We start from the raw sequence: 24,033 nt of genomic DNA on the forward strand, positions 1-24,033 counted from the left end.
CGTGTTTCTCCTTGGATTTTTCCTGTATGGGACTCTCTGTGCTTCCTGGACTTGATTAACTATTTCCTTTCCCATATTAGGGAAGTTTTCAACTATAATCTCTTCAAATATTTTCTCAGTCCCTTTCTTTTTCTCTTCTTCTTCTGTAACCTCTGTAATTCGAATGTTGGTGCGTTTAGTGTTGTCCCAGAGGTCTCTGAGACTGTCCTCAATTCTTTTCATTCTTTTTTCTTTATTCTGCTCTGCAGTAGTTATTTCACTATTTTATCTTCCAGGTCACTTATCCGTTCTTCTGCCTCAGTTATTCTGCTATTGATCATTTCTAGATAATTTTTAATTTCATTTATTGTGTTATTCATCATTGTTTGCTTGCTCTTTAGTTCTTCTAGGTCCTTGTTAAACGTTTCTCTTTTCTATTTTCTCTTTTCTATTTCCAAGATTTTCGATCATCTTTACTATCATTCTGAATTCTTTTTCAGGTAGACTGCCTGTTTCCCCTTCATTTGTTATGTCTGGTGGGTTTTTATCTTGCTCCTTCATCTGCTGTGTGTTTTTCTGTCTTCATTTTGCTTAAGTTACTGTGTTTGGGGTCTCCTTTTTGCAGGCTGCAGGTTTGTAGTTCCCATTGTTTTTGGTGTCTGTCCCAAGTGGCTAAGGTTGGTTCAGTGGGTTGTGTAGGCTTTCTGGTGGAGGGGACTAGCGCCTGTGTCCTGGTTGATGAGGCTGGATCTTGTCTTTCTGGTGGGCAGGTCCACGTCTGGTGGTGTGTTTTGGGGTGTCTGTGACCTTATGATTTTAGGCAACCCCTCTGCTAATGGATGGGGTTGTGTTCCTGTCTTGCTAGTTGTTTCGCATAGGGTGTCCAGCACTGTAGCGTGCTGGTCGTTGAGTGAAGCTGAGTCTTGGCGTGGAGATGGAGATCTCTGGGAGATTTTCGCCATTTGATATTACGTGTGGCTGGGAGGTCTCTTGTGGACAAGTGTCCTGAAGTTGGCTCTCCCACCTCAGAGGCACAGCCTTGACGCCTGGCTGGAGCACCAAGACCTTTCATCCTCACAGCTCAGAATAAAAGGGAGAAAAAATAGAAAGAAAGAAGATAAAATAAAATTTAAAAAATAAAGTAAAATAAAGTTATTAAAATAAAAAATAATTGTTAAGAAAAAAATTTTAAAAAGTTAAAAAAAGCAAACACACACAAAAAACAGACAGAACCCTAGGACAAATGGTAAAAGCAAAGCTATACAGACAAAATCACACACAGAAGCATACACACTCACAAAAGGAGAAAAAGGGGAAAAAAAAAATATATATATCTTTGCTCCCAAAGTCCACCTCCTCAATTTGGGATGATTTGTTGTCTATTCAGGTATTCCACAGATGCAGGGTACATCAAGTTGATTGTGGAGATTTAATCCTCTGCTCCTGAGGCTGCTGGGAGAAATTTCCCTTTCCCTTCTTTGCACAGCTCCCGGGGCTCAGCTTTGAATTTGGCCCCGCCTCTGCATGTAGGTCGCCTGAGGGCATCTGTTCTTCGCTCAGACAGGACGGGGTTAAAGGAGCAGCTGATTTGGCAGCTCTGGCTCACTCAGGCCTGGGGGAGGGAGGGGTACGGATGCAGGGCCAGCCTGCAGCAGCAGAGGCCGTCGTGACATTGCACCAGCCTGAGGCACACCGTGTGTTCTCCCGGGGAAGTTGTCTCTGGATCCCGGGACCAGGGCAGTGGCGGGCTGCACAGGCTCCCAGGAGGGGAGGTCTGGAGAGTGACCTCTGCTTGCACACACACTTCTTGGTGGCGGCAGCAGCAGTCTTAGAGTCCCATGCCCGTCTCTGGGGTCCACGCTGATAGCCGTGGCTCGCGCCCGTCTCTGGAGCTCCTTTAAGGGGTGCTCTTAACCCCCTCTCCTTGTGCACCAGGAAACAAAGAGGCCAGAAAAAGTCTCTTGCCTCTTCGGCAGCTCCAGACTTTAACCGGACTCCCTCCCCTCTAGCTGTGGCGCATTGGCCCCCTTCAGGCTGTGTTCATGTCTCCAACCCCAGTCCTCTCCCTGCTCTCCAAGCGCGAGCCTCAGCTCCCAGCCCCGCCGGCCCCGGCGGGTGAGCAGACAAGCCTCTCAGGATGGTGAGTGCTGGTCGGCACCGATCCTCTGTGCGGGAATCTCCCCGCTTTGCCCCCCGCACCCCTGTTGCTGCGCTCTCCTCTGTGGCTCGGAAGCTTCCCCCCTCCGCCACCCGCAGTCTCCACCCATGAAGGGCCTTTCTAGTGTGTGGAAACCTTTCCTCCTTCACAGCTCCCTCCCGCTGGTGCAGGTCCCGTCCCTATTCTTTTGTCTCTGTTTATTCTTTTTTCTTTTACCCTACCCAGGTACGTGGGGAGTTTCTTGCCTTCTGGGAGGTCTGAGGTCTTCTGCCAGTGTGCAGTAGGTGTTCTGTGGGAGTTGTTCCACATGTAGATGTATTTACGATGTATTTGTGGGGAGGAAGGTTATCTCTGCGTCTTAGTCTTCCGCCATCTTGAAGCTCCTCCTATATGTAACTTTTAAAAGTGTTTCCCTGTGTTAATAAAATATTTTTTTTTCAGTTAAGTGGTACCATCTTGTCCGAGTTAGACAAAAGGGACTTCACTGTATTAGGTTGTTCTTGTGTTTATTTTTTTATTACGAAAATTGTCAAGTGTATAGAAAAGTAGAGAGAACAGTATAATGTAACCCCCAAATAACTATTGCCTAGGCCTAACAATTATTACAGTTTTCCATATTTATTTTATCTATTTTCTTGAAGTACTGTAAGTTGATTCTCCATATTTATGTTTGAATTTTCAGTAAATGAGGACATTTTCCCACATAGCCATATATCTTGTGTGCGTTATTTAACAGCTTATTTATTTGAATGGTAAATGTATGCGCATAGTATAAAGTTTTTTAAAGTATATAGTGAAAATAAGCCTCACTCTTTTTTCTGTTCCCCATTCTGAATCCCTTCTTGTAGGCAACCACAGTAAACCAGTTTCTTGTGTATCCTCCCAGAGAAATTGTATACATTTACAAATGTATAAGTGTATGTATAGTTTTTCTTGTCACGCAAATGGTAGCATTCTGTGCAAACTGTTCCATACCCTTTTTTGTTTAATTTTTTCCGTTTAATAGTATGACTTTTTTGGATTTTGTTCTACCTAGTGCATATAAGGCTTCATACACACACGCACACACACCTGTATACTATTCCATTGTTGAATATAGCAAAAGTCTATAGACATTTAAGTGTTTACTGTCTTCTGTTACTGTATATGATGAGTATCTCTGTATATAAGTAATCTTGTTCTTCTGGACGTTTAAGTGTTTACTGTCTTCTGTTACTGCATATGATATGAGTATCTCTGTATGTAAGTCATCTTGTTCTTCTGTGATTATATAAAGCCCTATAAGTTAATTGTTGGATCAGATGTTTGGGCATTTGAAATTTTAATAGATACTGCCTGATTGACTTTCAGAGTTTACACCAATTTATACCCCTCCCCCAAAATGTGGAATACATGTTTTCATATACTTTAGCTAATATAATGTTATCTAACATTTTGATCTTTGTTCATCTGATAGGTAAAAAAGGATATCTCATTGGAATTTTAACTTATATTCTCTGAGTGAAATTGACTGTTTTTCCATATATTACAAAGCTATTTGAATTTCCTTTTTCTGTGAGCTTTGTCATTTTTGTTTACCTTGTGTGTGTATGTAGGTAGAGGGCTTTGGTCTTTTTTTTTTAAATTAATTTATTTTATTATTATTATTTGTTTGGGGCGCACTGGGTCTTTGTTGGGGTGCACGAGCTTTCTCTAGTTGCGGTGAGTAGAGGCTACTCTTCATTGCGGTGCACAGGCTTCTCTTTGCTGTGGCTTCTCTTGTTGCAGAGCATGGGCTCTAGGCGCACAGGTTTCAGTAGTTGTAGCATGCAGGCTCAGTAGTTGCGGTATGCGGGCTCAGTAGTTGTGGCTTGCGGGCTCTAGAGGGCAGGCTCAGTAGTTGTGGCTCACGGGTTCTAGAGCACAGGCTCAGTAGTTGTGGCACATGGGCTTAGCTGCTCCACTGCATGTGGGATCTTCCTGGACCAGGGATTGAATCCATGTCCCCTGCATTGGCAGGAGGATTCTTAACCACTGCGCCACCAGGGAAGTCCCCTCTGGTCTTTTTAATCCGTTGTTTGTGGTGTGGGTTGCAATTTTTTTTCTTTTTGCTTGTTGCTGTTTTTTTTTTTACTTTGTTTATGGCTTTTATTGTTCTTTTGCACATGCATAAATATTTCATGTTTATGTAGTCTGATTTTATCAATCTTTTATGGTTTCTGGGTTTTATATTTACAAAAGTCCTTTTCTATTCTGAAATTATAAAAAGTATTTTTCATACTTTCTCATAGTACTTTATGGTTTTTTTAAATGTTTAAATCTTTGATTCATTTGGAATTTGTTTTGGTTACCAGTTGTATTTGCTCATGTCTGTCTTTTCATTGAAATTTTCCACTGTAAAATAATAATTCTGTCTTGATGATTTAATAGCATATCTTAGTTTTTCCAATAGAAAGAAGTATTTTCCTATTAGGTCTTGGGGTCAAATTTTGAATGAAAACTGACCTGATACTTTGAGATATAGATGATGGCTACGTATAATTTTTAATATTACCGCTTGGAGAACTATTTCTTTAAGTCGGAGAAAGTCTGCATAAATGTAAAGAATGAAGGTTCTAGAGTTAAACTGCCTGCACTTTTAGCAGCAGAATTCCACAGCTTACTATCTCTGACCTTTGGCAAGTTAGTTAACCTCTCTGGGCCTCAATTTCCTTGTTTGGAGAATAGAGGTAATATCAGTACCTACTCATAGGATTGTGATGATGATTAAATGGGAGAAGATTGTAAAGTGCTTAGAATAGTAGTTGTTGAAATGCATTGAAAAAAATGTTGCTGTATTTGCTCTAGAATTTTTACTGTGAATCACCAAATTTTTACTTTGAGTCACACAATCACTGTTCTTAAAATTCCACTTTACATTGATGAGTATTGGGGATTCCCTCCCCCAAATTCCTTTTATGAAAGCCTAAAGAAAGCAAAAGAATTCATTGTGATTTTTAAAATTATTATTCTTTACTGTTACTGCTTTTTAAAAATTTATTGCTTACAAGTGTCTAACTTTTTCATTTATTACAAACATAGTTTAAATTCAGAGAAAACTATTGTATACATATTTTAAAGCATAAAAGGATTTTTTTCACAAATGAGATCAATTTGTTAAATTGCCATTACTTCTGTATGCTAAATTCTTTTAGACATAGTATATGTATTATAAAGGGCTTGACTGTGTGCTTTTTGGCACTTATGCTCTTGTGTCCTTCTAAACTAGCTGTAATACTTAGGCAGACTATTCTATATAATAACTTTATCAGAAATAACAGAATACGTTTTTCAGAAAACCTTCACAGAAAGTACTACTAATCATTGACAGTATTGCGACTTAATGCTTAGATAGGACTCCACATTCAAAGTAGTAGGATATTTACACATCCTACTTGTGCACCTTTAAATAAAGCACTTATAAAGTGATCTCATACAATTTTTAAAACTGGAAAAGGCTTGAAAGCAGGAATATAGGGATAGAACAAAGAGGAGAACCTCTGTGATTCCCTTTAGTCACTTTTATATAGATTAGAGCCCCCATTTAGAGAATTGACTTATTTACAAAAACTTGGAGCTGTGGGGGGCAATTTATAGAATGAATTCTTAGAGAATCATGGATCAGAGAAACTGGAGTATGGTAACTGATTTTTGGAATTATGTTATTTGGGGAAAGGAAATGGAAACAAGGGTTAAATTTTGCTACCTTGAGGAATGAGCTTGCTGAGGGAAACACTAGAGATGTGAATTTATTTGCTGTTTGGAAAGGACTTTGAGAAAGATTGTTTTGCTCCATTCCATAGTGTTTGAGGGTTACATTTGAGCACTAGATGATTTCATTTTTCTGAACTTGTTCTAAGGCTTTGTGGTACCCCAACTTAAAAAATATTAACAGTGTAATTTAGATACAAAAATATTAAAAGTGTAATTTAGATAAAAGTGTAATTTAGTTTTGGTTTTTTTTTTTTTTTTTTACTATATAGTTATGCAGATTTGGACAGATTTATCTACCATCAGAGCCACAATATAGACCCGTTCCATCATACCCAGAATTTCCCCCATGGCTCTTTGTAGTCCATTCCTTCTCCTGTGTCCAACCCTTGACAACCTGATTTATGTCCTCACACTTTTTCTTTTTCCAGAATGTCATATAGATAAATACAGTATATAGGCTTCTTTCACTTAGCATAATGCATCTGAGATTCACTTATGTTGCTGTGTATATAAGTAGTTCCTTCCTTTTCCTTGCTGAGTAGTTGATATTCCATTGCGTGGGTGAACAACAGTTTGCTTATCCATTCTCCAGTTCAGGTAATATAGTAGGCAGAAAAATGACTCTCTAATCTCCAGAATTTAAGAATGTGTTACTTTATATAGTGAGAAAAGGGACTTTGCAGATTTGGTTAAGGTTAAGGACTTTGAGATGGGGAGATTATCCTGGATTATCCAGGTTATCCCAGTCTCATCACACTGAGTTATTAAAAGTGGAAGAGGAAGACAGAAGAAGAGTAGGTCAGAGAGAAGTGACATGAGAAGACCTTGACTGGAAGCTGGGTAAGCAGCAAGGCAACAGGGATTTTGGCCCTACCATCTCAGGGAACAAATTTATGCCAACAATCCAAATGAGCAGGAAATGAATTCTCCCCTAGAGTCTCCAGAAAAGAGTGCAGCCTGTGGACACTTTGATTTTAGTCCAGTGAGACCCCTCCTAGACTTCTGACCTACAGAACTGTGATACACATTTATGTTGTTGTTTTAAACTATTGACCATATATGTGTTAGATCTGTTTCTGTACTCTGTTCTGTTTTATTAATCCAGATGTTTATCCTTTCTCTAATACCATTACTATCTTGGTTACTGTAGCTTTTTACTCTTGAAATGTGATAGTGTGCATCCTTAAACTTGGTTATTCTTTTTCACAATTGTTTTGGCTACTCTAGTTTCTTTGCCTGTCTCTTATTTTTAACAGTAGAAAGCTCATAACATGATAAGCTGGCATCATTCAGCCTCTAGTTTTACTCCCAGGATAGTGGAGAGAACCAAGGGTATATCTGTCGTTAGGCCAGTTTGCCTGATTCTTTGTTAGCTGACTTTTTCCAAAGTGGGAGGAATCCTTCTGGTTTGGTTCTCTCTTTATCCTTCTGTTGAGGTCTCTTCCCAGTACTTTTCTTTTAGACAAGAAATTGATTTTTTTTTTCTGTTTAGCAATATATTTTAAACCTTAGTAATTCACATGTGTGGTTGTTCTTGATTAAGTCCTACAGATCTCCCCAGTGTATTACTCTGATTTTAAAAAACAAATTCATTGGAGTTATAAGAAAGTATCACTCATAGAACCGTATTTGGAGTAAAAGAAACAAAGTTGGACTGATATTGGTTTGAGAACTTAAATCCCAAGGATAGATATAGGGCTCTTTTATAATTCAAGGCCAAGATTGTAAATTAAGGTGCTTTAAGGAGCATTGCAGATGGGAGAAGAGAATTGGGGAAATAAAAACTGCCTTTTTTTTTTCTTAATGGAAAAGACTACAAAAAACATTGCAAGATTCTTAACCCAAGCCAGATTTTTAGTGTGTTCCTTCCCTCCCCCCTTTTTTCTCTTCACCTCTTCTCTCCAGTTGTTATAAAATTCTTACATGGTTTTAAAGCGTTTGATAGAAATATTTAAATGTAATTTAACTATAAATTGGAATTCCTTTAGTTTTCCTAACTCTGACACTTAGTATGTTTTATTATGTTGGGGGAGACATAATTTTCTTACACTTTAAGACATTTCCTTTTTTGTTTCCATCTTGCCTTTTATGCTCTTTAGTGAAAATCTTTAAATTGCATTACAGAACTCTGAATGTGTATGATAATTTTAGTTGCAAATCTATGTCTTGGAAAAATTAAAATTCCAAACTATTTTCTGGAACATTTTTTCAGCTTCAGATGATACTGATGTAAAAGCGTCTAGCTTTTCACTTTTCAACCACAAGGTGGTGTACTACCTCTACTGTCTGAAGTTCTTTTTGGTGATTTTCTTCAACAGCCTGATCAAATCCAACTTAAGAGAAAACAGAACATTATAAACATTCACTTTGGGCAATAAAAAAATTTGTTTATGACAGCAGATAGTCTTTATAGAGGGGTCCAGTTTTATTTGAAGGGGATTCAAGGAGCTTTCACAGAGAAAATCAAATAATGCATAAAATAATGCATTTCACTACATTATTATTAATTTAAAATTTTTATTTGGAAATAATTTCAGAATTATTAAAATGTTGCAGGAATAAGAATAGTACAAGAAACATACATATATCCTTTACTTGGATTTACCTATTATTAACATTTAGTCCCATTTGCACACCTTCTCTTTATATACTTGTATATTTTCTTCTGAAACATTTGAGGCTAAGTTACATACATCATGACACTTTACCTCTAAATACTACATTGTACTTTTCCTAAAATAGTGATACTCTTTTTCATATAACCGCAATACATTGTTAACTTCAGTAAATTCAGCTTTAGTAAATTTAACATTGATACTTTTATCCAATCTGCCATCAGTATTTTAGTTTGTTACTTGATTCAGTGATATCCTTTATAATGTTTTCCCCTCCAGTTGAGCAGTCTCAAGTCAGTTATAACATTTAATTGTCATGACTCTTTAGCTTCCTTTAACCTGGAATATTTCCACAGCCTTTCTTTGTCTTTTATAACATTGACTTTAACTCCCCTCCCTCTTTTTAATAGAACATTACTCATTTCCACTTGCGGTTTGTCTCATGATTCCTCATGATATAGATTATACATTCTCAGCTATAATGTTGCGTGAGTGATGTTGTGTCTTTATTAGGTATTGCATATGCCCATGGTCCTTTTAATGGTGATGTTACATTATGTTTTTGTTCAAGTCATTTTTTGAAAAAGTTAGGTGTATGTGTTTAGAAGAGAAATAAGTGCCATTCAGGTATTAGAGCAAACAAACATTTTCTCTAAAGGAATATACTTAGAAATAGATTAATGTTCCCAGTAGGTAAAGTCTAATTTGACGTAAGGCTTGAGGTGGCATATTTTAACTTTACTCTTTGCAGAGCTTTTTTTTTTTTCTTTTTTTTTGGCTGCATTGGGTCGTCATTGCTGTGCTTGGGCCTTCTTTAGTGGTGGCGAGCAGGGGCTACTCTTCGTTGCAGTGGCTTCTCTTGCCATGGGCTCTAGGCATGCAGGCTTCAGTAGTTGTGGCTCGTGGACTCTAGAGCGCAGGCTCAGTAGTTGTGGTGCACTGGCTTAGTTGCTCCGTGGCATGTGGGATCTTCCTGGACCAGGGATTGAACCCTTGTCCCCTGCATTGATAGGCAGATTCTTAACCACTGTGCCACCAGGGAAGTCCCCTTTGCAAAGCTTTTAATGTGGTATATTGGCATTTAATCTGCCCCTAGATTGCCAGGGTGTGTTGTTGATATCCTCCTTGGGATCTGCTAGTCATTCTGGTGAAAGAATAAAATCTGAGTAGGCGACATTAGACAGAAAGAAGGATAAAAAATGGAGCTATCTCAATTATAAATCTCTAAGATGTCATAGTGCCAAGTTAAATATTTTCATAGTTTCTATTTGAGTTTGTACTGTATTAGTAAAGTTTTAATACAGAACAAACTTATAAGTGCCAAATGTGTTGACTGGAAAGAAAATTGTAAACTTCTCAAAGAAATAATCACAAGTCTTTATCCTTTAGTTATTTGAGGGATTTGTTATTAAGTGGATATAAAAAGTTTTGTGAATACGAAAATTTCCTAGATATTTCTAGTATGTTAGTCTTAGGGGTGTGTGTAAAAATTCTCAGAAGGTAATAGATATGTATTTTAAAGAAAATAGTTATTTTGAATATTTACAATAATTAATGTCTTGACTTTTGCTGTAAAGTATTTGTAACACCAATATTATAATGGTATAATGCTCTCTAAGAAAGAGTATTAGTTTAGTTTACAGCTCTTTTGCAGAAATAGTGAATCAAGAACTTCTTTTATGGCATGATCTTATACATAATCCATTTACTTTGATTACATATGTATATTACAAATAAGATATGTATTTTCCACATCCTGTAGACACCAAAGCATTTGAGGTATGAAATTAGATGAATATAAAATAATTTGAGGCTTCCCTGGTGGCGCAGTGGTTGAGAGTCCGCCTGCCGATGCAGGGGACACGGGTTCGTGCCCCAGTTCGGGAGGATCCCACATGCTGCGGAGCAGCTGGGCCCGTGAGCCATGGCCGCTGAGCCTGCGCGTCCGGAGCCTGTGCTTCGCAACGGGAGAGGCCACAACAGTGAGAGGCCCACGTACAGCAAAATCAAACAAACAAAAATAATTTGAATGCCAGAGTGCCCATTAAATTTAACAGTTGAACTTGAAAAATTACTAGATTCTTCTGTGAGTTATGACTTCTCCCATTAGCTACCCTGCAGAGTATTGGAAGGGAGAGAAAATTAACCTCGGTATTCATTCCAGGTTTGTTCCTTGATTTTACAAAGCATACTACTTAAATTGGTAGTAGTTTATAGCCGCTGCTTCTGACACTTGTATACATGTTTCTGAGTTTCCAGAATGTACCGAATGGTACCCTGGGGGCTGAGAAGAATTCACTGTCTTCTCAAGTGTATAACTTAATTCTAGGAACCTCAGCAGTAAATATTATTTCATCGAATAATGTTTAAAAGATTGTTTTTATTTATTTTCATTCCTCAGACAAGACATCTGTATAGATTCTACCTCATCCCTAAGAGAGAACAAGCAACCTGAAGGTTTGGAATTAAAACAAGGTATGGATCACGTACTTAACTTTTTCTGTAACATTTTACCTGAAAATTATAAGCATTTTACCAATAATAAATTTTCACAGTCTTTCAGTTTGCCCCCATTTAATAGATAGGGAAACAAAATAGTTTATTTAGTCTAAGATCAAGAGTAAGATATATATCCTTTATTTCATGACTCCTTTAGCCATTGGAGTGGTTCTGTCTTAGTGCTGTATGGTTACAGATGCCAACAGAAAGGTGTCATTTTTGAATAGTTTTAATTCAGTAATCTATTATATATTCTCGCCTCCAAGATACTGTAGCTATGTTAACTGGATATCTTTGGGTTGTATATGGGGAAAAAAGTTTTATAGAGTAGCTTTTTTCTGTCTTTTTTTTTTGCTAGATATTTTATCCTTGTTTACTTTCTTCCTCATATATTATTTTCTATAAATCAGTAATTTTTGACATTACCAGCTAACAGAAGTAAAATGGTAGTTGTTATTTATTCAAGCCAGGTAGATGAATAGGGTTAATCTTTTAGATGTCTTTTGTTGTTGTTGTTGTTTTCTCATGCCTAATAGGGAAAACTGAATGTAAAAATAAATTTTTACTAGTTAGTCAAAGATTACCTCACATTTTTCCATTTTTCTGATAAAAATTACTCCAGAGCAGTGAGAATCTGTTGCAGCCAAGACGGTTATGTTGGTTATTTTGTAGGCAACTAGTCTTTGATGGCTTAGAATAGTTTCTCTAAAACTTGAATCATAAGAACTTATTTGGTAGAGAGAAACAGGTCATCAGTTTATTTAGGCAGAATTTCTTTTTTTAAGCCGTGGCCTGTACTACTAATGCTTAATTAAGAAAGGGAGGGACTTCCCTGGTGGCACAGTAGTTAAGAATCCACCTGCCAGTGCAGGGGACACGGGTTCGATCCCTGGTCCCGGAAGATCCCACATGCTGCCGAGCCACTAAGCCAGTGCACTGCAGCTACTGAGCCTGCTCTCTAGAGCCCGCAGGCCACAACTACTGAGCCCTTGTGCCACAACTACTGAAGCCCACTGTGCCTAGAGCCCGTGCTCTGCAACAAGAGAAGCCACCATAATGAGAAGCCTGCACACGGCAAAGAAGAGTAGCCCCTGCTCGCCGCAACAAGAGAAGGCCCGTGTGCAGCAACGAAGACCCAATGCATCCAAAAATAAATAGATAAAATAAATAAATTAAAAACAAAAAAACAAAATATGTATTTAAAAGAAAAAGGGAAAATGTTGATTAATTAACTTTGTGATTCCTTCAGTTTATGTGTAGTGAGAAAAAAATCTAGATTTTCTGTAATTCTAACTTACGTTCTCTGGTGTTTATAAATATTTCTGATGATTTTGAGAATTCTAGTGCCAGACAAAATTACAGCTTTGTGCCCTTATCCTTCTCAGCACCCCCATACACAGAAACTCAGATTCATAGTTTTATTTACATTTGTTTGTCGTGTATCAATACATGCCAAGCACACATTGTTTCCATATAATGTAGTCATGGTCATTTAACTCTTATGCCCCATGTGTAATTTGACAGCACTGCTATTGTTTCTGCCTTTGTTCTGTTCTTTGCATTTAATGAGCAGAAGGTGTGGAGACTGTGCTATTAAATTATCTGTGGAGAGAAGAATACCGTATATGTATACGTACAGCTGATTCACTTTGTTTTGCAGCAGAAACTAACACAACATTGTAAAGCAATTATACTCCAATAAAGATGTTAAAAAAAAATCCTGAAAAATAAATTTAAAAAAAGAATGCCATATAAAGGATAGAAAGGTCTAGAATGGGCAGGTTGATTCCAGTTCCCAGGGAAAAAGGAATGGAGACCTCATTGTGCACATTAGCCAGTGCTGCCCTCTAAGGGAAGGGGTTTTTCTGCTCCTGTGTTCAGGTACCTGGACCTCTCTTCAGAATTCCCTTCCTGGTGCTAACAGCCTATTTTGCTGTGATATATATATATTTTTTATGGTAACTTCAGTAATTGGAAAATTAGCGATGGAGGTGAAGAAGGAGAGAAAAATAACTCAGTAACCAGGTATCACAAAGCCTAGTTTTTTATGCTCAGGAGCCTTTATAGACACTCTTGGGCTCTCACCTCAGCATCAGAAACATCAAGAACACACTGTCATCAGTAAGTGACAGCAAGCAGAGGAGAGGAAACAGGAGATCCAAGCACAGCAGTTACCATTTTGCAGTACAGTGCATGTTCATACTGTAACGAAATTTGTAGAAAATGGTTAAATTAAATTTCAGGTCTTTTTAGAAAGCAGGGAAATAAGTGAAGTCTTTTAGAAAAACGCCTATGAAATGGTTAAAATTTTAAATTTTGTTGCATAATGGGATAAATGTAAGTTATTTAGAAGATTCAATTATATGGAACTTTTTACAGACAAATATTAGTATAGCTGAAATCTGAACCAGATAGTAACTAACTTGCTTGGAGTTAACCAAGAAGGTGAGGTACCCCAGGAAACAAATCCTGACAGGCTCAGTAAAGATTATTGCCTTTATTTATTTATTTATTTTTATTATTATTTTTTTTTGCGGTACGCGGGCCTCTCACTGTTGTGGCCTCTCCCGTTGCGGAGCACAGGCTCCGGACGCGCAGGCTCAGCGGCCATGGCTCACGGGCCCAGGCGCTCCACAGCATGTGGGATCTTCCCGGACCGGGGCACGAACCCGTGTCCACTGCATCGGCAGGCGGACTCTTAACCACTGCGCCACCAGGGAAGCCCTTGCCTTTATTTTAAATGAACTAATATTGTCTGTCTTTAATATGCAGAACTTTCAAAATTGATTTAATATTATCTGTAACTTTCTATTTTTGCTCACAGTTATTAGCTCAATAAAAACAGCATAATTCTCCTTGTGAATGCATTGTCATTTTATTTAATGACTTGACCATTTAAGAAAATTAATTGAAGCTTACTTAGCACTAAAGTAACCCTTTGCTCAGTAGACCAAAATATAAAGCAGCATTGAATTTTCCCTTTGTTCTTTCAGGATAAAATAAATCTTATATGCCCTATTAATGGTATATGATATTGACAAGTTATTTAAATTATATTTTCAGTTTTTTCAGTTTCTAAAATAATACTGAGAAACAGTGACTATGAATTAGGTAAATTGAAAATGGCATTTCTTTGTCTAGTACTGGTATTATTTATCTTATCGATAGGAAATTTATTTATGAAACTGGCTGTGCTGAAGGTATCAGATTGTACACTAACTTTCACCTTCACTGTGCAAACATTATTTAAATGTAAATATAATCTACTAGTTGATTGATTGGTCCTGTAGTAAAATAGGATTAGGACTAGTGTCCTAAGTCATTCATTTTTAGCAGGAGGGTAGTTGTATAAGAATGGTTTATATAAATTTTCTAAATTAGTCATTTGTGCTACAGTTAAGAAAAAAATGAAACTGCTGTTTGTCAAAGGTATTCAATGCATAGAAAATACTTTTAAAATATCAAACAAATCTTTGCTAATCTTAATGAATTCTCTTCTATATATTTATCTATAAATAAATAAAGTTAAGACATTTAGTAATATTAAAACAATTAAAATTTTTGCTTTAAAGTTTACAACTGGGGTAAACTTTGTGTAATTTTGCAAATTATTCTCCTTTGTAACTTCAAGAATTAAACTCTTGTTTGCATTCCTTCTTGGAAATAGTTATGAGAAATTTTTTTTTTACTATACATGATTAATTAAATAGCTAAGTTAAAAATTGTGTATTTAGGTTGACAAGAAGAGTTGAGGTTTATAGTAGTCCCTTTAAAATATTTGAAGGGCTGTTAAATAGAAGACTGACTAGGCTTGTTCTGTATTGAGAATTTGAGAATAAAAGCAGGGCCAGTAGATAAGGTTATCATTAAACATGTTTGGATCGATTTATTTATTTCAAATAATCAGATGTATCAGAAAATGCATTGGGCTGCCTTCTGAGACACATTCATCCCTATTGCTGAAGGTGTTTGAACACAGGTTGCACAAATGGCCACTTGGTGTTGCTGTTGTAGAGCAGATTCTCGCAATGTTTAAATATTTGGATGTTTGGCCTCGATCTTGAAGTTCCTTTCTATCAGATTTTCTAAAGAACAGGGCCTAGAGCAGTGTCTGCACTTGTGAAGAGTGCTTCTTAGTAACTGTTTTATTAAATTGTTTAATGGAAGAATAATGAGATATACAATTTTTTCTATCTCTACATTTTTCTGTTAGAGAAAAAGATGCTTGATTTTTTAGTCTTTAAGCTGTATGATGGTTCCTTAAGATGCATTCATTTGAATACAGTTATAAAAATAAGTAATGTAACCACATGGTGTATAAAACGATTAAAATTAATAAGACTTTGACTACATTTTACTCTGAATCTTTTACATTAGTTTTCTCATGTGAAAATTATTCCTCTTTTCTATTAGAGAAAGATGTGCAAACACACACACAAAATGCACAGACTTTTGCTATGGTTAGACTCAAATCTTGTCACTTTTTTTAAAGTAATGTAGTTGCCTCATGCAATTATATTTTGGCCTTCTAATTCAAGAGTTAATGAATGATAGGACCTCCCTGATGGCGCAGTGGTTAAGAATCCTGGGGTAGAGTGCAGGGCACACGGGTTTGATCCCTGGTCTCGGAAGATCCCACATGCCGCAGAGCAACTAAGCCCATGTGCCACAACTACTGGAGCCTGCGTGCCACAACTATTGGAGCCTGCGTGCCTAGAGCCAGTGCTTTTCAACAGGAGAAGCCACTGCAATGAGAAGCCTGCATGCTGCAACAAGAGTAGCCCCTGCTCACAGCAACTAGAGAAAGCCTGTGCACTGCAACGAAGACCCAATGCAGCCAAAAATAAATAAATAAATAAATAAATTAAAAAAACAGTTAATGAATGATAGACAGCTTTAAGAATTACCTTGTTGAGAGCTTCAAGAATTTGAAAAGTAGACTTCAATAGGGGAAAATTGTTTTCAGTGGTTAAACCGTGTGATGAAAGTTTAGATAGGTATTTTCTTTGGGCTTCTTTCAGCCTTTCAGACCACTGGTCACCACGGTGTAATTATACACACTCCCTGGGAATGCAAGATAAAAATACTAGAGCTTCTAAAGTAAATAAATACATATAAACTTATATATTTAAACCTCTCCCTTTTAAAATTTTCAGTTACATGTATGTAATTGTAATGGTTCATATTAATTATGTATTAATTTATAAGTAAATAAAAAATATGTAGTTGGACAGGTACTTAAAAAATGTTTTCACTGATAGGTTTATGTAAATAATGAAGTTGAGAGACCACTCTTTTAGACTATTACAAAGGATTGATGGTGGCCATAATGTATTCATTTATTACTTCAAAAAAACTCAATTTTATATGGGATATTTTCCATCATTTAGCAAAGATTAAACGTAAAATTGTGTGAGACTGTTTGAGTCCTTAAGGTGAGAGAGAAATGGAAAAATTCAATTTTTGTTCTTATTGCTTCTGTTGTTGCTCTGAGGTAGTACTGCACTAGGAGAAGGGAAGGTAGGTACGGAGAGGGACTAGAATAAAAAAGAGTGAAGAAATCAGTTTGCAGTTACAAAGGGGTTGAGTTTTGCTGAAAAGAACTTTACAACCATGAGGAATAAGTACAAGTTACAAAAATTGAAAAGATAATGAGAAAAATGTCATCAGAGACTTTTATTGCACTGTAAAGAAAGAGAGAATGAATATCATCAGTTAATTAAGTAGCATTTGTAGGCCAAAAGTTTTACGTGAAGAGGTCTGGATTGGCAGATGAGCTCTGTGCTGCCTCTTCCTTTGAAAACCAAAATTGCAGGTAGGAGTGTTAGAGAGCTGAGGGGAAACTGAAAAGAAAGTGTTAGAAGGCTGTTCTGGAGTTGGAAGCAGAGAAGCATGTGTACTACTGATTTGTTTTCAAAGTTTGAGTCTAATTCCTTTCTTCCTTGCCCTTGATTATCTCCTTGACTGGCTCTAACAAATAAGTATTCACGGAATGCAGCTTTTCAACACAAGTTAACTTCTTTAAAAGATTTAAAAAAACTTGTTCTGGGGAAATGTTATCCAGTTCAGCAATTGGTGAAGTAAGAAGAGATTGTGGTGTAACCATCGGTGTGGCATAAGAATTTACATTTCTTTTCTCATTCCTTTGAGCTTTTTCACAAGTTATTACCAGCAATGACACCAACATGATCCTCCCTGCTTTTTAATTTGTCTCTTTCTATGAGTAGTAGTTGAATGAAAGGGTAAAAATTACATTTTATATGGAAATTAGCCCATACTGTTCCTGTACCTTTTGAAGGCCCCTCTGTTGCATTTGAATGTGAGACTTTTCTGGATTTTTTAAAAAAAAAAGTAAACTGATAAGGTTTTTGGATGCATAATGCTCTGTGTGTTTTTTATCAAGAATGAAATTATGAATTCGCTTCAGTATTGAGAGAAATGTTTATTTCCATGTTTCTGTAAGTTGTACTCATTTTAAACATTCTATCTTGTGATGCATTTCATAGGATCCTAGACACACTCTTAGGGGAGCTACTTTGGAGGTTGCATACTCCAGCCCTTCCTCAGATGTTTGGATCCTCTGCGTTTTTCAGCCACTATGTTCTCATCCAGTTCATTGGGGAAAGTACCTCCTTATATAGAAGTGCTGCTACCAAAAGAAAGATAGTAAATACTAGGCTTGAAATCAATTTTGTTAACAGTTCCTGAACTTTTTATACACCTCACACCTAGCCTATGATTTAATCAGCCGTTTTGGTTGCCACATCATATAGTTGATACATATTGAGCTTGTAGTTAACAAGCTTTATTTTTATTTTTAAAAACTAATACTTAAAATTTTTTTGAACAGCTTTAAATTAGGTTTACAAAAAATTGAGTGGAAAGTGCAGAGCTCCTGTATACCCACTTACCACTGCTTCTCCCAGTTTCCCATATTATCATCTTGCATTAGTGTGGTAAATTTGTTAAAATTGACGAGGCACTATTAATACATTATTACTAACTAAAGTCCATAGTTGCCTGTTTATTTACTTCTGTTATAACACTGCCCAATAATTAATAATTGTTTTCAATTCAATAAGCATTTATGAGTACCTAAATTTAGGTACTTAAGGTAAAGGATTGTGTCTTAGGATTCTTTAAGTCTTCACTGCTTGTCTATAGCGGGTACTCATATTCTTTTGAATGAGTAAGTGGATGGATAGATGACTAAAAGAATTCCTTCTTTCTCTTCTGTCCTGTCCAGTATGTACAAGGTTCTTAAAAAGAAGATAGAAATGAAATAGAAATTAGTTATATTTACCTATTAATATTCTACCACCTACCCCAAAGAGTGAGTTGCTTATAAGCTTGTTTTTCTTTCTGGTCTTAACAAAACTGAGCCATGTTTTGGTTTGTTTCCCTTAGCCTTTTAGCTTTGTTTATATTGCTTGTATAGATTCATACCAGTCTTTTATATTAAGCATTGATCATGTGCCCTTTATAAAATATGTGGTCATCATAGAGATTCTTCTGTAGCTTATATTTCTTTGGATATTTCCTCATTTGGATAATTAATGTGTGGTTAGAGTTTTATTTTTTTATTTTTTGCGGTACGCGGGCCTCTAACTGTTGTGGCCTCTCCCGTTGTGGAGCACAAGCTCCGAACGCACAGGCTCAGCGGCCATGGCTCATGGGCCCAGCCGCTCCACGGCATGTGGGATCTTCCTGGACCGGGGCACGAACCCGTGTCCCCTGCATCGACAGGCGGACTCTCAACCACTGCACCACCAGGGAAGCCCAAGTTTTATTTTTGAGCATCTTTCTACACTCTTGAACTGTCCTTCCTCATGAGATTATCTTTTTTCCAACCATTCTAAAAACATACAGGACACTTTATACTGCATTTTCCACCTTCATACCATATACTCTAAGGTGACATAGTTATTTTTTCCAAAGACTCTCACTACTTCCACATATTTTCTTTCATGGAAAGAATGAGGGTGAAACTGACAGTTTTCATTATTTTTCCTACTTCTTTAATGAAAGTGTTTTTAGTTTTAGGGTAGGATTTCTATGTTTTATGAAATGCACTACCAGTTTTTTGGCATACTGATAATGACTGGCTGCTTTCTGCATGAGTATATAAAAGGTACTTTTACGTTATCTAAAATTAGAATTCAGTCTTTAGTATCTCTTTGTAAGCTTATATTTAGACAAACTAAAGCAGTGTCGCAGGAAACGTGGCGTATTGTGAGGTAGATGATGAGTTTAAGAACGCCTTCCTTGGATGGGCAGGTTGTGGAGCACTGAGATGTTACTAGCAGAGAATATTTGAGTGTGGTGCCCTTTTAAATTCATAAGTTCCAACAAGTCTTTGGGGAGAACAGTTGCCTGATTTTAAACAGCAGTGCTTGTAAATACGCTACTCTGTCTTCATTTTTAACCCCATGTTTTATGTTTTGTATGTTCGTATGTTTTCATATTAGAAGCCTTTTTAATCAAATGATAGGAGAAATGATGAATGACATTTAAAAATATGTTCTTCCTGTTTACTTTCAGATTACTAGAGGAAGGGTAGTCAGGAATCTCTCATGTGTCAGCCTGTTATTGTACCCCAGTGTGACCCCAAAATATTTACTTACCTGATCCATTGTAAAAGCCTGTTGTGCTTTTTATCCTGGAATGGTGATGTCTTCAGAGGCAGTAATTTTGGGTACTACCCTTTTCTGTATTCTCATGTCTGCATTTTATTCTATTAGGCTCACATATTGTACTGAGTTTAGATCTAATACTTTGCCTTTGACCATTCTGTCCCTCACACTTGGAGTTTCCTCCCCTGTCAATATCACCTGTTAGATTCTAAGACCTGCTTAATAATACATGTCTGTAAAGATCTCCTTGACTTTTCACTATTGCTTTGTATACTGTGATATTCTATTATACTTTATATTGTACAATTTAGCATTTTAAAGTGTGATGTTCATATTTTAAGCATCCTCAAGCACCATGAAGGCAAAACCTGTGTCTTAAATCCTGCCACACATATTTAGTCTACACTACCTGTGGCATTTTGTAAGGCCTACTTCTGTGGCCTTTACAGCACATATGTAAATAGATACTGAGTGAATATTTATTGATTCCTGGACTAATCTCTGGATTCGTGTTTCTTAAAAGTTAGGTTTACAGGCTAGCAGACAATCACTTATCCAGAAGTTTAATGGATAGTTCAAGGGGTTTGGTAGAATACTAGACAGTTTTTCTGTATTAAATTGTTTGCATTTTCTTTTTTATGAGTAATAGTTGGTTAATGTCATGATTAAGTTTTGAATATGATGGTTAACATGATGCACTTAAAGTTAAATCAATAGTTTAAAACACTGCATGAAAAAAAATAGCCAAGATCTGTTAGTTTTGCTGAGAGGAAGATTGAAGGCTTATCCAGAAAAAATTATTCTTATATATTAAAAGAACAGTTTTGTTTCTTTTTCAGAAAATAAAGTTTTGGCTTCTTGAAAAGGCTGGAACTCACTAAAAATGTTAAAAGTTATCAAGCTGACTTTCTACAGTTAGAATACATTAAAAATGTGTTCTTCATAACTTAAAAAATTTTTAAACCAAAATTATCTGTAGTCTAAGAAAAGAAATCCATGGAGGCATAGCATTGCTGTCCAATATATCATACGCTTTGTTACTAATGAGATTCCAGCAGATTGATAACGCCGGAGGCCTTGGAGAGTTAAGATTCTAGAGGGAAGGATGGTGAAATGTGTTGTTCTAAATGGCATAACCACTGAACGTGAATAACTTAAAATCAGATGAGAAAAACTAATTAAAATAGAAAAAGTAAAGTAGTTTAACCCTTCTAATAACCAACTCTATGTTTGCTTGATAGGAAAATTGGATCTCGATTTTCTCATTTTCTTTTCCATTGTGTGTGTGTGTGTGTATGTATTAAAACCTGTTGTTACAGGTTTCTAAATAAAAATCAACTTTAAAAAACCTTTTTATTTGGGAAATTTTCAAGCAAAAATAGGAAAGAAAATAGGAATATTAATTCCCATGTACTCAGCTACATCTTCAACAATTATCCACCTATGTCTAATCTTTTTTCATCTATATTTCTACCTGCTTCCTACCCGTTATGTTATTTTAAAGCAAATCCTACACCTTTTCAGTTCATTTGTATATATTTTAGTATCAATATATCTCTTAAAGATAAGAGGTGGGTTTTTAAACATAATCATAATATCTTAAAAAGTAGCATTTCTTAAACCATCAGATAATATTCAGAAAGTGTTCAAATTTAAACCTAGTTGTTCATTGGTGGGTATTGTGACATTAAGATTGATCTATTGGGTCAGGTGTTGTCAGCCTAATGGTTTTAATAGCTATTTAGTATTGTCTAGTTCCATTATTTCATTAGGGGTTACAGGACAGTGATAATGTAATTTTAATCCTGAGATATTCAGTGTTCAAACTTCTCTGATTGTCTTATAGTATTTTTAAAACTATATTTGTAAGAATCGGGATCCAAATAAGGTCCCTACATTGCAATTGGATGATACTGAGTCTCTTTTTAATCTACTCCCCTTTCTCTCCCTTTCTCCCTCTCTTTGCAGTTTATTTCTTGAAGAAGCTGGGTTGTCGGAGTTGCTCAGTTTAAATTTACTGATTGCATCTCAGTGTTTTCTTTAACATTATTTTTCTGAAAATTGATAATTAGATATAGAGGCTTGATCAGATTCATGTTCAATCTCTTAACAAGAATATTTAGAAGCAGTGTTGTGTCCTCGAGACACAGAGTATGTCATTACTCCTGTTTTTTGTGAGCATGTCCGTAGCCATTGGAATGTATTGTCCACAGTGGCTGATAAGAATGCTCTTGATTTCTTGAGGCTATCTTTTCTTGGACATCTATTTTTTCCCTCCTCGGAAATTTTAAGAACTATTTTTTTTTTATCGTTGAGTTCTGATATTTCACAGGATGTGTCTTAGGTGTGATGCTCTTGGCAGACCCTTTCAGTGTGAAAGCCTTCTTTGTTTCATATCAGTTTTCTTCTCTTATTTCTTTATTTGTATTTTTGGGGGGTATAGTTGCTTTACAATGTTGTGTTAGTTTCTGCTGTACAGTGAAGTGAATCAGCTATATGTATACATATATCCCCTCTTTTTTGGATTTCCTTCCCATTTAGGTCACCGCAGAGCACTGAGTAGAGTTCCCAGTGCTATGCAATAGGTTTTCATTAGTTAACTATTTTATACATAGTATTTTCCCTCTTGACTCCCTCTCTTCTTGCTTTCTGACTTGTTCTGTTGCTTTAAGCCTCTGCTCAACTGTTACTGTATCAAATCACAGTGATCACTCTGTATGAAAACATTCTGCTACTATCTTCTATCCTGATTTATTTTTTTCATAGCACCTGATGTTGATTTATTTATAGTGTCTCTCCTATGACTTAATGGTAAGGCAAGGAATTTTTAAAATTCACTGCTGTTTCCTCAGTGTTTAAAACAGTGTCTTGTACATAGTAGGTGCTCAACAATATTTGTTGAATCAATTATATTAGGTTGTTGGACTTGTGAGTCATTCATCCTCATCTCTTAACTTTTATTGCATATTTTAAATATATTTTTATTTTCTACATTTCGAAAGGTTTTTTTTTTTAAACATTGTCTTTCAACAACCATTGAATGTTTGCTCTTGATAACTATAATTGTAAATTATAATATTTCTTGTTCTCTGGTCCTTTTTCATTGCACCCTGTGCTTGTTTTATGGCTACATTGTCTACTTCAAACTCCATAAGGATACTAAGTAGACACCCCAACCCCTCATTCTCCTCCAGTAGAATATCTTCTGAACCCTAAATTTTCTTTATGTCCTCCTTTGTTCATCTTGGCTCTTCATTTATTGTAGTTTTTCTGGTAGCTGGTTTGGATTTCTTCAATAGATGTTTAGTTATATTTCTCTACCAGATCTCTTTAGTGTAAGTGAATGGGGTAGGCCTCCCAATAGAGTGCTTGGGCATGTGTCAGGGAAGGGGAGGGAAGGAAGGAAGGGTTCAGTTGACTCAACTTTTCTGAATGAGTTTAATTATCTTGCTGTATGTTCCAAAGCCAACTCTTCCTTGCTTCCAAGACTCTAAGAAAGAATTACACTTATCTGTGGTGTCTTTGGCAGTGATTTTGCTTTGCTTTTATTTTTCTGTCAATTTTATCCTGCCTACTTACATTTTGTAAAAATCCAGCAAAATTTCTTTTTAGATGATACCCTTTCTTATCTAATATTATAATTTCTTTTTTAAACTTTCTACAAGGTTATATTCTTAGAAATGGTTGAAGAAATACATATGTTCATAGAGCAAAATTGGAAAACTCAAATTTCTTCTCTTCCCCTTCTACTTTTACTCCCCTCCCCAGAAGTAAACCACTATTAATAACTTACTTATGTTATTTTTAACATAGTATGATTATTACTCTTTAGCTTACTTTTTTGACTTAACAATGTCTTGATCATTTTTGCATCTTGCCAATTTATTATTTTTTTCTCCAGATGGCTGACATTCTTATTTTTTACTAATGAGTAAAAAGTAATATCTTAATGTTTTAATTTGTATTTCCCTGATGAAAAATTATGTTGATCATTTTTTATATGTTTATTGATCCTTTGTATTTCATATTTTGTGAAATGCTTAACCCGTTTCTATCCTTTGCCCATGTTTTTAGTTATTTCTAACAATACCCAGACGTTGTATATGTCCTTACATTTGTCCTGTTAAAAAATGTATTTTGCTAATATTTTCTTATAGGTTTGCCCCGTCTTATAATTTTATTTGTAGTCTATTTTCTTTCTCAGAAGTCTTACGTTTTTTCAGCTTTGTTTGTTGATATTTTTCCTTTGTGGTTCTCCGTTTTGTATTTTACTTAGGAAGGACTGATGTTTGTTATTTTCATTCTCAGTTAATTTACAGGTTTTTTTCTTTTTTATAAATTTATTTATTTGTTTGTTTATGGCTGCGTTTGGTCTTCGTTGCTGTGTGCAGGCTTTCTCTAGTTTGCGGCAAGCATG

At 36.0% G+C, this 24,033-nt stretch overlaps 1 protein-coding gene across 2 annotated transcripts in view; it reads left to right on the top strand.

Annotated features, from left to right (window-relative positions):
• The window catches only part of CAAP1 (caspase activity and apoptosis inhibitor 1), a 50,398-nt gene that overhangs the window by 20,466 nt on the left and 5,899 nt on the right, over window positions 1-24,033 (top strand). For both annotated transcript variants that reach the window (XM_029204054.1, XM_029204055.1), the window contains exon 5: window positions 10,886-10,959. In XM_029204054.1, the coding sequence (XP_029059887.1) occupies window positions 10,886-10,959 (74 nt within the window). The remainder of the gene's footprint in view (window positions 1-10,885; window positions 10,960-24,033) is intronic.

The sequence above is a fragment of the Monodon monoceros genome, unplaced genomic scaffold (assembly GCF_005190385.1).
Source record: "Monodon monoceros isolate NGI ecotype Baffin Bay Population unplaced genomic scaffold, NGI_Narwhal_1 Super_Scaffold_5, whole genome shotgun sequence".
In the NCBI taxonomy this organism is placed as follows: domain Eukaryota; kingdom Metazoa; phylum Chordata; class Mammalia; order Artiodactyla; family Monodontidae; genus Monodon; species Monodon monoceros.